Source organism: Fundulus heteroclitus, unplaced genomic scaffold, assembly GCF_011125445.2.
Source record: "Fundulus heteroclitus isolate FHET01 unplaced genomic scaffold, MU-UCD_Fhet_4.1 scaffold_55, whole genome shotgun sequence".
NCBI lineage: Eukaryota > Metazoa > Chordata > Actinopteri > Cyprinodontiformes > Fundulidae > Fundulus > Fundulus heteroclitus.
This window is the reverse complement of record NW_023396978.1, coordinates 117,370-131,759: the sequence shown is the minus strand read 5'-3', so window position 1 is coordinate 131,759 and position 14,390 is coordinate 117,370. Positions and strand designations below refer to the sequence as shown.

At 40.6% G+C, this 14,390-nt stretch overlaps 1 protein-coding gene across 1 annotated transcript in view; it reads left to right on the top strand.

Moving 5' to 3' along the window:
* The first annotated feature begins 219 nt into the window (after positions 1-219).
* The window catches only part of rock2a (rho-associated, coiled-coil containing protein kinase 2a), a 51,613-nt gene continuing 37,442 nt past the window's right edge, over positions 220-14,390 (top strand). The window contains exon 1 of the mRNA XM_036132850.1: positions 220-545. Within this exon, the coding sequence (XP_035988743.1) occupies positions 447-545 (99 nt within the window). The 5' untranslated portion in view covers positions 220-446. The remainder of the gene's footprint in view (positions 546-14,390) is intronic.

Genomic DNA, 14,390 nt, shown 5'->3' with positions numbered 1-14,390 from the left:
GAAGTCGGGATTTCCAAACGGTCGAAACCCACAGAGGGGGGAAAGAAGCAGGGGGGAGGCGCTGAGAAAACGCCCTGCTGCCTGTTGCTATCTCCAAATTCAAACTTTCAAACGCGAGTAAAGGGGAAAATGCATCTCTCGCTTAACGGGAGGTGAAAAACTCAACACCGACGTCGCGGTGGGAAAATAAAATAAAAAATACTCGCAACTAGCTCACTGCCTTGGAGGCTAGTTTTTGGGAAGCCTTTTTTGGGAATATTTTCACCCTATTTTTTTTCTTCTTCATTTTTTTAGCCAGTATTCCAGTTGTTGGGAGCTATTTGGGTGGGCTGCTCCTCCAGGCCTCCGGCCAGGAAACAAAAGAGGGGCTCCCATGTAAACCCCACACAGTTCAGGGGGGGGAAAACTTCTTCATAATTCCCAGAGAAACTTTGTTTCAGTCAGCCATGTCGCTGGGCGCCGAGAAGAGGGCGGAAAACCGGCTGAAGAGGCTGGAGGACATGATCAGAGACCCCCGATCGGCCATAAACCTGGAAAGTTTGCTGGTAAGTCAAGTCAGTCCTGGATGGTTTATTAATGACGGCGTCGGTAAGGTTATACGCATGCACGCTTTTGGCACGGAGCTCCTCTGGAGAAACCGGACACCTTAACGTGATGTTCACCTTTAATAAAGGGGAAGGGCTGGACGTGGATGCACCTCAGACAGGCCTGATTAATAGTTAAGACGCGATGCAGACAGAGCAGTTCGGGGCTCTTTGAAGCGTGTCTGCAGATTAGGATTAACTGCAGGAGAATGGCCCTGCTGCTGCTGCTGCTGGATTGCTCGCTGGGACCAATATTTCCGGCCGAAACTCCCGCCTGCCCTGCACCCCTGTTATGGTCTTGCACATGAGGTCGTTAGCCTGCTTGCACACTGAAAAAAACAAAAAAAAAAAAAACACTTTTTTGTAGAACAGGATGTCTGTTTATGAACACCATCAGGATTGTGGTGGTGAAGATTCTCAGTCATCCAGGTCATGGTCATTCCAAAAAAAAAAAAAAAGTTAAAAAAAAACAAAGCAACTGGAGTTGTTTTCAGCAGAAAACTACGGAAAACAAGTCCAGTTGCTTTGTTTTTTTACTTTTTTGAAATGATGATCAGGATTGGCATTGACATAATTAATTTTTTTAAAGACAGAAATGTACAAATTAACATTGTCTTTGAGTTCTGGTGTGTTATTCTTTTTGGTGTGCATATTAAAGCACCTGTAGCAGCAGTAACTTGAATTAGCCGATTTCTGGCTCATTTTTTTCTCAATTGCTTTTCTTTCCTATGTTGCTTCTGTCGAGGTTTGTAGACATTTTTTTTTACTGCGTCGCTTTCTTAACGTCCCGCCACAGCATTGCAATTAGCTTTAGGTCTGGACTTTGATTGGGCCGGTGATGGCCACGTGGTCAAGCCCAGATCAACACCCCTCCACCGCCGTGCTGGATAGTTGTTTTGAAATATTTGTGATATTCTTTACTGTCCCCCAGTAGGAGACATTTGTTATGGGCAGCAATCGTACAGATATGTGCGCAATCAGGCCCAGTGATCAACATGATATGTGATACAATTATCAAAAGCCATTAACTATAGCTGCATTGTTAGTGTGGTGTAAACACAATAACATAGGGATTTTTTTTTTTGTTTGGGATCAAGATTGCTTGACACGATGCATAATGCATGCAATTCATAGGATGCATCAAAGCTTTGCTTGGTGCAGTGCATTATGGGCAAACATCTCTACTTTGGTCTCATCTGTCCAGACCACGCTGTTGGAGGAGTCTTCATTCAGAGGCGGCAATGCAAACTTCCAGTTTTGCTGCCATGTTGTTGTTTTTAGGTTTTATCCTTTCAGCGTCTCTGAACAGGCCCTACTTGTTCTGTCTTTTTTTCTCTTGTCCCGTCATGAACTTTTAACATTTAACCTGCTCGCTGAGGGCAAGCGGAGTCCGAGGCGGAGCTTTTTTTTTTTGCCGTTTCTCTCGGCACTGCACACTCTGACCTTGGGGTGAATTTGCTGGGACTTCCTCTCCTGGGAAGATTGGCAAGTGGCAAATGTGTTCCTCTTTTGTGAGCGGGTTTTTTTTTTTTCTCCCTCTGCAGAATGATGGACTTCAAATGGTTTGTAAATTGGCCCTGCAGCCCTTCCCAGATTATTAAGTAGCGGCATTTGTTTCTCCACGGCAGCGCCCTCAAACCTCCGTCGTCCGGGGGCCGGCGTTCTGCAACTTTTACGCGTTTTTCCCCGGTCTGCTGAGTGGAGTCACGTTCTGCAGAGCCCTGCTGATTAAAAGCTAATTATTTGATTAAAAGTTGCAGGACATGAGCCCTGAAGGATAGGAGTTTGAGAGCCCTGTTCTAATGGTGCGTTCCTATTGGGTCTGAACTCACGAGGGTCGCAGATAACGTCACCTCCGCCTTTTTGCCTTCCAAAAACGGACTGAAAATAAGTAAAGTGTTCTCAAAGTTTATGTTTTTGTCCTAGATTTGAGCAGGTAAATAAGATGATCTGCCAATGCAATGAGTATTTTGACCCCTAAAATAAGATAACTAGACATCCTGCACTTGAAATAAGATGGTGGAGATGAGTTGCTGCTATTTTAAGTGCGTAAGACTTATTCCATTGGCAGATCATCTTATTTACCTGCTCAAATCAAGGACAGATACACTCATTTTAAGAAAATGTTACTTATTTTTAGTTCAGTTTTTGCAGTGCAGTTTCCCTCCGTCTGACAGTAGGAAAAAAACACTTTAGCAGCACCTGGCTGCTGTTTTCCATCTTAAATCCTATGAAAGCAAGAAGGGGGCTTTTTTTTTTTTTTTTTTTTTTTTTTTTTTTTTTTTTAACCATTTTGGCTTCTTGTTTGATGAATAGTTTTTTGTTGTTGTTGTACATTTAAGGTTAGATTGAAATCTTTTTTGGCACGTAGTAATGAGCGGATGATTTGTTCTCTACAAGGAGATGCGCTGGAAGCCCAGCAGCAGCTTCATGCAGCATAAAGGCCAAAGTTTGATCTGAGACCATTTTCAAGTTCCTACATGTAAAGCTTTAGGCTTGAACGAGGGCGCGCTTTCTTTTTATTATGACTGGAAGCGCTTTGAAATGAAATATTATCAGGCCCTTAGATGTGCGTAAACATTAGTCAGATTTTTTACATTTTTAGTAATGGTAATTGAGAGAGATTGTCAGAGTGGGTACATGTGAAATAATAGTAAATCTTTATTTAACAAATATAAGGTTTAATTTAACGTTTACATGTTTTTGGCCATTACGGTGAGAGTTGAAACGAGGTATTATTTTCGTTTTCCATAGCCTGGACAGTACTGGTGTTTAAACCAATGCTTAATTTTCACTTTTCTGTTTTCCTTATTTGGAGGCATTCCTCTAAAAGCTCGTCTAATTTACCTACATCTACAGAACGGCCTTCCCCTTGAAAAATGCAGCAGTTTTTAAAGTTTAGTTTTTCAGACTATACTATAGTTATTTGCTCAGACTTGTGTGATTTGAGGTGGAAAAACATATTTTTTTCCCCCCAATTTATTCTGCATCTGCATGTGATTGTGTCTTTAGTGGCATAAGTCATTTTCCTGGAGTAGGTAACAGCGCAATAGCATTCTATGAAGTTTCCACCTCTGATACGGTTTGATGCCTGCATTTGTTTGGGAGACACAATATTTGAAGGAGTAGCCGGAGTATTGTGTGCCTGTACAGTGATGCCGCTAAAGGGGGGGAAAAGGGAAACTCGTAACTTAGAGATGGAACCGGCTCTGTCTGAAGACGTGCAGCTGGACCTGCTGATTTCATGCTTGCATACAGTTGTGGAAAAAAAAAAATTATTTCCATTACTCAAGTGTGTGTCTGTGTGTGTATATAATAACTTTAGGCTTAAATGGGAAAGGAAGATATTCCCAAAACATTTTCTTGTTCCAGTTGGTTATGGACCATTTTTTCCTGGGGTATTTAACATCCAACGTTTTGGTTGTGCTCCTGCATCTGCCCGGTTTCAAACTGCGACGTGAGTCTAAAAAATCTGAGGCAACGTTTTGTGAATCTGCGTCTTCTTAAGCCTGATAGTGGTGACCTCAGTTGTCAGATTTTCATTGCTTTTTAGTAAAAAAAAGAAGAAAAAAAAAATGGCTACAAAATTGTTGGAAAACACCCAGAAAAAAGCTTGCTATAGTTTATTATTTGATATTTTCTTTAGAAGACTGGTTTGACATTTTCACTGTATTTTAAATATTGCCTGAAAATACCACAATATTATGGTCTTAATGGCAAAACGTATAGTGTAATCTAATTGCTTTTATTTAAAACAGAGAAGCAGCGTTATCCTGCTGCTAAAATATTATATTGTTAATATATTTGGTTTATTATTGTTATATCTACAGCATGTGTGGCTCTGGATTTCATCCAGTGACTTAAACAAATATTCAGCAGCAGTTTAGATGTTGTCATTTACATATTTTTTTCTCTCGTTTACTTTTTATATTGTATAAATTATAACTAGCTGGTATCAAGTAGTTAATTAGAGGGCAGGCATACTGCTCATCATCGCCTGCCATCAGTAGTTCTAAAACACGGTTATCTAAATAAAAGCAATGTGTGACATCTTTTTTTTTTAGTTGACATGACCTATTTAATATGATTGGTAGCATGGCTGAACGATATGGAATATCTTGATATTTTTAGGCTGAATGCCGATATGCAATATTTATCTTTTCATAAAGTATTTATAAAGAGGCATATCTCATAGAATTATCCCAAATACTGTGCTACTCCATGCCCGATACTTTGTCGGTCTCATTAAAAATAATTCAAAACTGTGAAAGCCGTGACAGAAAACTATCGAAACCGCTTGACACCAGCAGCCGACCCATACCTATATTCACATGTTTGGTTTTAGTTCAGACACCCAACAAAGGTTTGTTTCTTATTATTATTTGCAGAAGTAATATCCATTTATTATATAAATGATCATTTCACCCTGAACGCTGATGCTCACATTTAAAGCCAGACCCTGATTGGTTCCCGCTGCTCTGCGGCTGCTTGATGCCACCTGCCCCGTCGACAGCTGTGTGGAAAAAAACTTTCTGCAGCACAACATGCTGCTTTACAAGTTAGTTTATGTTCGCATGAGATTTTACTGAAACCGGCAGAAAAAGACCTGTTAGTATGTGCTCGACTATCGAGGCGTTATATCCCTGTCCTGAGATTATCAGAGAAAGCAAGCTACCTGTTGAGTGAATTTAAAGTTGTGCGTGCAGCACCAGAGAGCCCTTTAGACTTAAATGCAAGAGGCGCGTGTTTAAGGTGAAGTCGGGTTAGAAGACAGGTTTGGTTCTGTCTCAATTCAGAGGCTGCATCCTTCGAAGGCTGCAGCTGTAGGCTGATTACGTCCCAGGTTACGACTCCTTCAAAGGCTGTTTCTGACAAATGTGTCCTTTTCCTCAGTTTGAAGGATGGGTCCGGCGTTTCCTCCACACTATCCCATGATTCACTGTCAAACGCTGCGAATAAAGTTGGATATGTTACGCTTTCTGTGACATAACTTTTAGGTGAGAAGTTAGCTATGTAAACCTGATATCTAAACAAAAATGTAATTAAACTTTGCTCAGAAGGTTATAGGCACGGCAAGGCAAATTTATTTGTATAGCACAATTCAGTACAGAGACAATGCAAAGTGCTTTACATGATTAAAATACAGGAAAATAAAACAGAATATAAGCAAGTAGGAATAAAATGTAGAAACAAAATAGAACATCAATAAACAGTTGGACTAAAAAAGTTGAACTAATGCTGTTTCAGTATAACAGTTTAACTAGAACAGTCAAAAACAGTCCTAAAGAAATGTGTTTTTAATCTTGATTTTTTTTAAAACTCAGGTTTTCCACACTTTTACAGTTTTCTGGAAGTTTGTTCCAGATAAGTGGAGCGTAGGAACTAAATGGGTTTATAGGGCTTGTTTTACTAGCAAGCTACACAGAAAGTGTTTGTCAATAATACATTTTATTTAGTGCTGTAATTCTAATTTCAACATAAAATTATTTGGAACACTTTGCTGATTTAATGAATGAGAATAAAATTAAAAATTGCTAAAGCAACATTTTAGTCAAAAGCCGTGTACAGTTTTTTACAGCGGGGTTAACTTTCAGGCTCCATCTGTTTGGCTTCACAGCTGCTTCCCGCTGCCTCGCTGCTAGGCAACAGGAGTTACGCTGAGGTAAAGACGGAGGACAGTCGGTGGAGGCTGGACCGTCCCAATTCACAAGCCGATCTCTGCTGGTGTTCTTTTTTTTTTTTTTTTTTGTGGCCGACGAAGGACCCGGCCCATATAGACCAGGTCCTTCGAAGGACGAGACTCACCCAGTGGGTGAGAGGCGGTCCGCCCCCTGGACGGGTCACCAGTCCATCGCAGGTCAACACGGAGATGCACAGGAAAAACATGCACATGCACACAGTCATCCATAAAACTACGTTTTGTCTATTTTTTATCTTAGTTTGCTTTTTATAGGAAACGATAAATTGACCAAGATGCAAAAAAAAAGTAAAAAAAACTTCTTAAGGGGGGGGAAATCACTTTTCCACTACACTATAGCATGAATTTTGAGAAGTATTTAATGTACAAAAGGAGCTGTTTCTTTACTAATAACACACGTGTAAACAAGTTTCCTCGTTTTAATGAATAACAGGTAATTTAGAGCTTTAGAGACGCACTCGTCTATCGAATAAAACCGTTTGTGTTAAAAGTTATGAAAAGATAAGCTTATATGTTTTTTTTTGTCCTTTAAAAACATGTTATGAAGAGAAATAAGTAGGGAAAATGGGAATTTGGGGAAAAATAAAAGGGATTTGTTTTCTAAAATCCTTTTTTTTTTGTTTGCTTTGTTTCTGAAAGAAAATTCAACTTTTGTTTGGCTTTTATAAAATAAAAAACATCCTCTAAACCCCTTTTTAATGAGTATATTCTCGCTGAGGATCCCCTCCCCTGAACACCCCATCGCCATTCCCTCGCTTTGACCTCTCCCCGTCAAGCGTCCACCAAAGACCTTGCTTGAGCTCTGATGGTGTTTACTTCCTGGACACGGAGGTGTTGAGAGAGACGTTGGAGGAGGAAGGATGCGTAGGAGAGAACCGCCTGCACTTTTCCATTTTTAGCCGCTCCCGCCGCCGTCGCTGGGATCAAGTCGTTTTACCGTCCGGGGCGGGATTCAGACTCACGGAGAGCTCAGCCGTGAAGACGTGCAGGTCGAATAAAAAAAACAAACAACAAAAAACAAACATACTTGAAGTGCCTTGATAATTGTTCATAACCTCAGCCCCCACCCTTTGCTATTGTAGCTTAGCAACAGCCTAAAAAAAGCAACTCACTGGAAGAAGCTGAACGGATGGGTTTTAGTTGGTCTTCTCAGTTACTGCTAAGCAAAACAAAGTCGGTAATCTGCTTCAGGTTTCTGCTTAAAAGTCGGCGTGTAGGAGGACGTGTTTAAGGCCTCGCCGAGCAGCCGACTCCCCCCGAAGGAGCCGGACAGAAACCCACGTCAAGATTCCTTACACGCAGCTTATGCTAAACGTTTCTGCTCTGACAGACTCTGTCATCGGCAGAGAGAATCATTTCTCTCAGGAGGAACCTGAAGTCTGCGCTCCCTTCCCTCTTTGCGTTATTTAGCCGTCGGTCGTATTACGAGGCCGTCTGCGCATCCCTGTACACGGGACACGGGACAGAGAGGGATATGTCAAAAAAAATAAAATAATCTTTATTGCAAGTTGTGTTGCTTTCCTGGCGTCCTAAAGGAAATGACCTCACTGAGTAAATAGTTGGCAGCTGAGCACGGGGCTCAAAGTCCCCTACGAGCGGCCGCACTTTCCCTCTCTCTTTCTCTCTCTCTCGCTTTTCCACGTTATCTCCTTTTGCGTTTTGCCTCTCCTCTCTCGTCTCGTTTGGTAAACACGCTGCAGGTAGTTCGGCTGTAGCTCCGGCTCAGTGCTGCAAGACCTCGTGTGTCCGGATAACTTAATGCACATGTGGATGATGGGGAGGCCTTGGAGGAGGAGGTAGTGGGATGTCCTGCCTTTCTGCCTCCTATCCTTTCCCTGCTGTTCCCTATGCTCAGCATCTCACCACCGCAGGGCTTCTCTCCCCCCAATTTTCCCTTTTTTTTTTTTTTTATACATCGCTTCCCCTCCATGCTTTGAACCCTTAAGTGCGCAGCTCTATCTTTTAGGGGAGGACGGGGTCGCCCCGGCTTGTTCTCAGAGAGTCGACCTTAAAATCTGCTTCATCTCTGGAGTGCAGTCGACTTACTCTCAAGTCTGAGCTTTAGAGTGCCTGCTGGAAAGAAACGCTGCCTTATAAGGCGCTGGGGGACGGTGGCCCCAGTCAGGTTTTTTTTTTTTTTTTTCTCTTTTCTTGAAAACAAACCAGTCTCTCTGCTACACACCTCCTTTGGTGAGATCCTCGGGCTTTTGCATGGTCTTTTTTTAGGTTTTGTTCCACTGCAACCAAAAGACACGGCATCGTGAAATCCCGTATTATTAGGCCACTTCTGCTACCTTGGGATTTTTCCCTGTTATTTCTATAAATATAAATGCATGAAAGATTTGCATCAAGATGGGAAGTGCAGCCATTTTCATTTTTTTTTTTTTTGTTGTTTTTCCGAGGAGGGTTGCGGTTTCTACTCATTCCTGGAGAATGTGGAATTTTCATCTAATATTTCCCACATTTGGTTAAGTCTGAAGAAAGTGAGAAGGGAGTAGTAAGTTTCAGATAGTTTTATGTGTAAATGTCATGGTCACCATCAATTAACCTTCTGAATCTTCTACCAGGTCAATCCTGGAGCTTAAATTCACCCATTATGAAAGTCATGGTTAAGCGTGCCTCGGATGGTTATATGGTTTTATACAAAGTGCAGCATAGAGATGTTGCAGTTGGACGTTAAAGTTGCACTTTTCCTATCTCCAGCAGACAGCTTGACTCTGTGCTGGTGAAGATTCTCAGTCATCCAGGTCATGGTCATTCCAAAAAAAGTAAAAAACTACGGAAAACAAGTCCAGTTGCTTTGTTTTTTTAACTTTTTTTGGAATGACAGCTTGACTCATTCATATGAACTTTATCCCAATTCTCCAAACTGAGTTGACCTCTGACCGCATGGGTTGAATGGTTCAGAAAATCAGTGCAGGGTTTCCCCTACCGTTATCCACGATGGGGACGCTCCGCCCCTCAAACGAGACTGCCCTCCCCCAAGATTATTAAATGTCTGCACATGTTCACAGATCATTTTATTAACTTTATTAGCCTTTCTAAATACCGCCAGATCAAACCAGTCAGCCACGGAGATGCGCGCCGAGTCAGGTGCATTGAAACGCAGCAAACACACACTCCCACCAGGAGAGAGAGAGCGCCGGGACATATGTATGCCTGCTTTAACAAAAGTACCTGTGATTTTTTTAAACACACCCAACTTCTGAGGATGGGAACACTAAAGGTTCTCACAGCGTCTGGAGTACTGAGTGACTACTGTGAGCCTTTCTACATCAGGAGAACCCGTTCGGTCGAGTCATCACGTAAACTGTCAGATCTGCCAGAATTCAAGAAATGTACGCTTAATTGACAGATGTGCCAAAGTCGGCATCCCCAACAGACTTTGTATCCCCTGCGTCGGTAGCTAGCATTCAGAAGGAAGAGCGAATCTAATTTGGGTCTCGCTTCCAACCATCTAGACGTGGAAGATCACTGTCGCCACTTCATCGTTTAGTTAGCAGATCAAAACAGAGGAGACATTTATTCTCATGTTGTATCGCACCACTGGTGACCTGTCCAGGGTGTACCCCGCCTCTCACCCATTGACAGCTAGAGATAGGCACCATCACCCCTCACGACCCCACAAGAGATAGACGTGTTAGATGATGGACGGATGGATGTATCGCACCAGATTATTTAACCATACCGAGAATATGAGGATGATTACGTCTGTGTAATCTCAATTCATATAAATATTAAAGCTCAGCATACCATTTTCTCTTCAAGGAAATGGCTCTATGGTCATTTCCAGATGTCTGATGAAAAATGTTGTTTGCTCTGATTGTCGCACATCTCCAGAAGTTCTGTCTGCTGAAAACAAAAATAGACCTACCTGACCCCGTCACTGGAAACAGTTGGCTGCTTTATGTAAAACACATTGTTTTTGCTAATTAGACGGCACGAATGGATCGTATGAAACAGATCCTAAGTGTAATAAAACACTGAGTAAAGTTATGTCCCAAATTATTCTTAACTCTGGCAGATCTAGATTTAAATTGTCATTCAGTCAAGAAGTAGGTAGGCAGAGAGGCAGGTACCTTTTTTTAAAAATATAACAATGTATAAGGATTCATGATGGTTAGTGAATGAAAAAGATAAAATAATTAAAGATAAGGTGTAGAAACAGAAACAGATATAAAGAGAGACAGAAAGATGGATGTGCAACAAAGCATTAGTTGGGATTAGGGTTGGGCGATAAATTGATTTTAGCAATTCATTCGAATTTGCAATTCTTAAAGATTTCATTTTTGCAAAATTGTGATTTTTTTTTTTTGGCCCTCTTTTATATTTTTTGGACTCTCTCGGAAACTTTGCATTATATCTGTCCCGAAAGGTGAAATTGTTTCGATGATACCATGCAATGTTCAAAGTGTGTTTTGGAAAACATATTGTCAAAATACTCTAAAAAGGAAACTGTTTTACCCTAAGACGAGGCACTTTAATTTATTCATTTACTTATTTTTTTTTTAACTTAATTTGAAACTGTATAAGTGAAGTGCGGCCTGTTTTTTAGATGTGCAAAACCACTAGCAGCAAATATTTGGTGTTCTCTTTTCAGTGTTTACTATGGCGAGGCCTGCCATTTGGATTTGGCATGTTTCAAAGCTTATAATTAGTTGTACTTTGAATTCAGGTCAAACTCTAGATGAGATGTTTTTAGAAGTTATAAAAATAATTTCAGAAGTTGGCTTACATGAGATGAAGGGTAAAAATTAAAATCGCTTACAGTATTATAGAGTTGCTCAATAGATATTCGGAGGATTACGGTACACTGTGTCGCTACCTGATCAGACCCCTGAGCTGTCTACAATACTGCCTGACTGTAATGTCTAATCTAGAAGTGCATTCATGTAAGGCAGCCTGTGCCCGGAGTACGCGCTAACAACAATAAACCTAGTAAGTTAATTCAATATAAAAGTTCTGTTTATTTGGCCTTATGTTAGAAACAGTGTAGTCCAACTACTATGTCCTCCCAACAGAGACGGAAAGCTCTCCCTCTCAGGAGAGAGCGGTGTACGTGAAGGGGCGCACTGCAAAAAGGGAACTAAAAGTAAGTAGAATTTTCTTAAGATTAGTATATTGTTCCTTGATTTGAGCAGCTAAAAAAAAGACAATTTGCCAATGAAAGTAGTATTTTTACCCCTAAAATGAGATTATTAGATATCCTGCACTTGAAATAAGATGGATTTTTCTTATTTTAAGTGCAAAAATCTTATTAGCAAATGGTCTTCTGCTCAAATCAAGGAAAAATACACTAATTTTAATAAAATGTTGCTTTTAATTCCCTTTTGCAATGCGGAGTGATATTACACACCTGGGAAGAATATTTAATGCACCTTATAATCCGGTGCGCCTTATGTTTGGGCATAGACATACATAGACACGTTAATTCACAGTGCGCCCAATAATCCATTGCGCCTTATGCTCCGAAAAATACGGTAATCGGATTTGGTAAAATGAAATTAGAGATTTTATTTTTAAGCCTGATCACCCAACCCTGGTTGGGATGCGGGCTAAAGCTGGTATTGTGGGATCTTATACAAAAAAAAATAGCTTTTGTTTCTTTTATTTATCCGGACAGCCAGTCAGGTCTGATCAAGCCAGTTTTGAAATTTGTTTTTGTCCATGTTATCAAAAGACCTTGGTTCAAATTGACTTTGTGTAAATAATCTACAGAAATATTTCTTAAAACAATATTTTCTGTTGACCTGTTGCATACTACAGCTGTTAAGCGCTAAATGTTAAAACGTCCCCCGCCATCAACGCTAACTGACTGCGTTGTTCCCTGCCGCTGGATTTCTCCATGAGAGTTCTCACCTTCTGGTTTGATACCATCTTGAAGAGTTTGATACCCGAGTCTTATTTTTAGTTTAAAAGGGGGGAGCGAAGAGAGCAGAGGAGAACAGAAGCCTCCCACACATTCACACCACTTTATCCATCTGGCCTCTGTTTTATCTCTCCATCACAACCCAATGGTGAAACACAACCTCCTACACACACTCATGCACTGATTCAGGGACTTTTGCATTCATTTTCACTAACAGACACATTATTCAGTTGATCTTAGCGACAACAAGCCGCATTGTGCAGCCAGCAGCAGCGTTAGAACAATACCGTGCATTACCGAACAGCTTGGGATTGTCAGTGAGTTCCTACGGCTTTCGTTTCCTTTAAGGAACCCAAACAAGAACGTTTGTGTGAACTCTGTCGAGCTCCGGCTTGCACCGTGGAATCAGGCAGCCGTAACTCACACAGTCTGCGGCAATACTAATATTTATGTGAAAATTAGCCACGTTCATGTCTGACGACGGAAAGCGAAACCAAGCACAGTTTAATCGCTGTAGTTATCTCAGAGGTTTCTTTTTATTTACAAAAAAAGTAAAAAAAATTCTGGCTTTAATACAGTCACAAAACAGCTTAAAGGATGTGACCTAAATGCTTTGACATTGTTAATATAACAGTAGATTAAACTGACAACTGTAATCACGTTATTTCCTGAAGTTGGAAAGATTCTGCAGAATATTTGATCTGAGTTGATTTAGATCATGATGGGGATGAATCTCTGCATGCAAAAGCTTTTACAGTGAAATAAAATCACAGAATGAAAATGAAGAATTCTTTTCTTTTTACTGAGACTAGTTAGGACTGCAGAATATCGTTGCCACCCAGTGTTTTTTTTTTAATACACGTTCAATAATAGTGTTTTGGACGCTAGCTTTGGAATAAAAATGTCCACAAAGAAGTCACTCCTGTCCAGAAAATAACCATCAGGGGCCGACTGAAGTTCTGCAAAAGAAGGATGGACAGCAGAAGAGTTGTTTAAAGTCATTTTATATGACAGATCCACTTTCTGATTGCTCGAGACATTTTGTAAATCGTTGCTCAGGAGAAAAATAAAAAGATGAGATGCTACTATGGTTCCAGCAGTTCTGCACCCTGATACGGTCCATGTGCAGGGTTGCTTCTCATGCGAAGGCGTGGGCTTCCTCCCAGTTTTTGGTCTCCCCCATGAAGAAAGAGTTGGATCAAGGTCAACGTCTCTCAACAATCCAGGATCACGCTGGTGACGGTCGCTGTATGTTTCAGTTCAGTGCAGCACCGCGTCCAAAGGCAAAAGTGATTTAAGTGTCCGGTGAGATCATCAGATCTAAACCGTATTGAGAATCCGGGGCCAGTTCTCAACACGCAGGTGGATAAACGGGAGCAAACTGTGATCAACTCCAAGCAGAGCAATGTCCAGTAGTCTACACAATAATTATTAATAATTAGGAAGATGGACCAACAGTGGAAATATTAACTCCCGTATTGTGCTATTTAATGCCTTTTTATCTTTACATGGCAAAAAGGGAACTAAAAATAAGTAAAATTTTCTTGACATTAGAGTATTTTTCCTTGATTTGAGCAGCTAAATAAGACTATTTGTTAATAGAATAAGATTTTTGCACTTAAAATAATAACAATTCATCTCCACCACCTTAATTCAAGTGCAGAATAGCTAATAACCTTATTTTAGGAGTAAGAATACTCATTCCATTGGCAAATAGTCTTATTTAGCTGCTCAAATCAAGGATAAATACACTGATTTCAAGAAAATTTTACTTACTTTTAGTTCCCTTTTTGCAGTGTAAATCATTCAGTTGTGGAGCTGCAGTGCTTTGGTCTGAATTCCTGGTTATTGTTGCTCTTTTCCCCCCTTTTCTGAGGCGGCAAATAAGGCGTTTGAGTCACAAAGCGTTCCTCTCCGCCCTGTTCGGCTATTTTTGTAGTATGCTTAGGGACGGTGTAATAAATTATGTGGGTTAATACACGACAACAACCAAAAATCTTCACTTATACACTTGTAGCTTCGCCATCCTTCATCGGCAATAAAAAAAAAAATGGCAGATTCGCGAAATTGGTAAGCTGGAAGTCCATGACCTTGTTTGGCAGTTCTGCTGCAAATACTGTGACGTAATTGTTCAAAAAATGAAATATAAAACTGAACAGATTGGGAAAATATGACCCACACTGCAAAAACGGATCTAAAAATAAGTTAAATATTCTTAAAATGAGTTGATTTGTCCTTG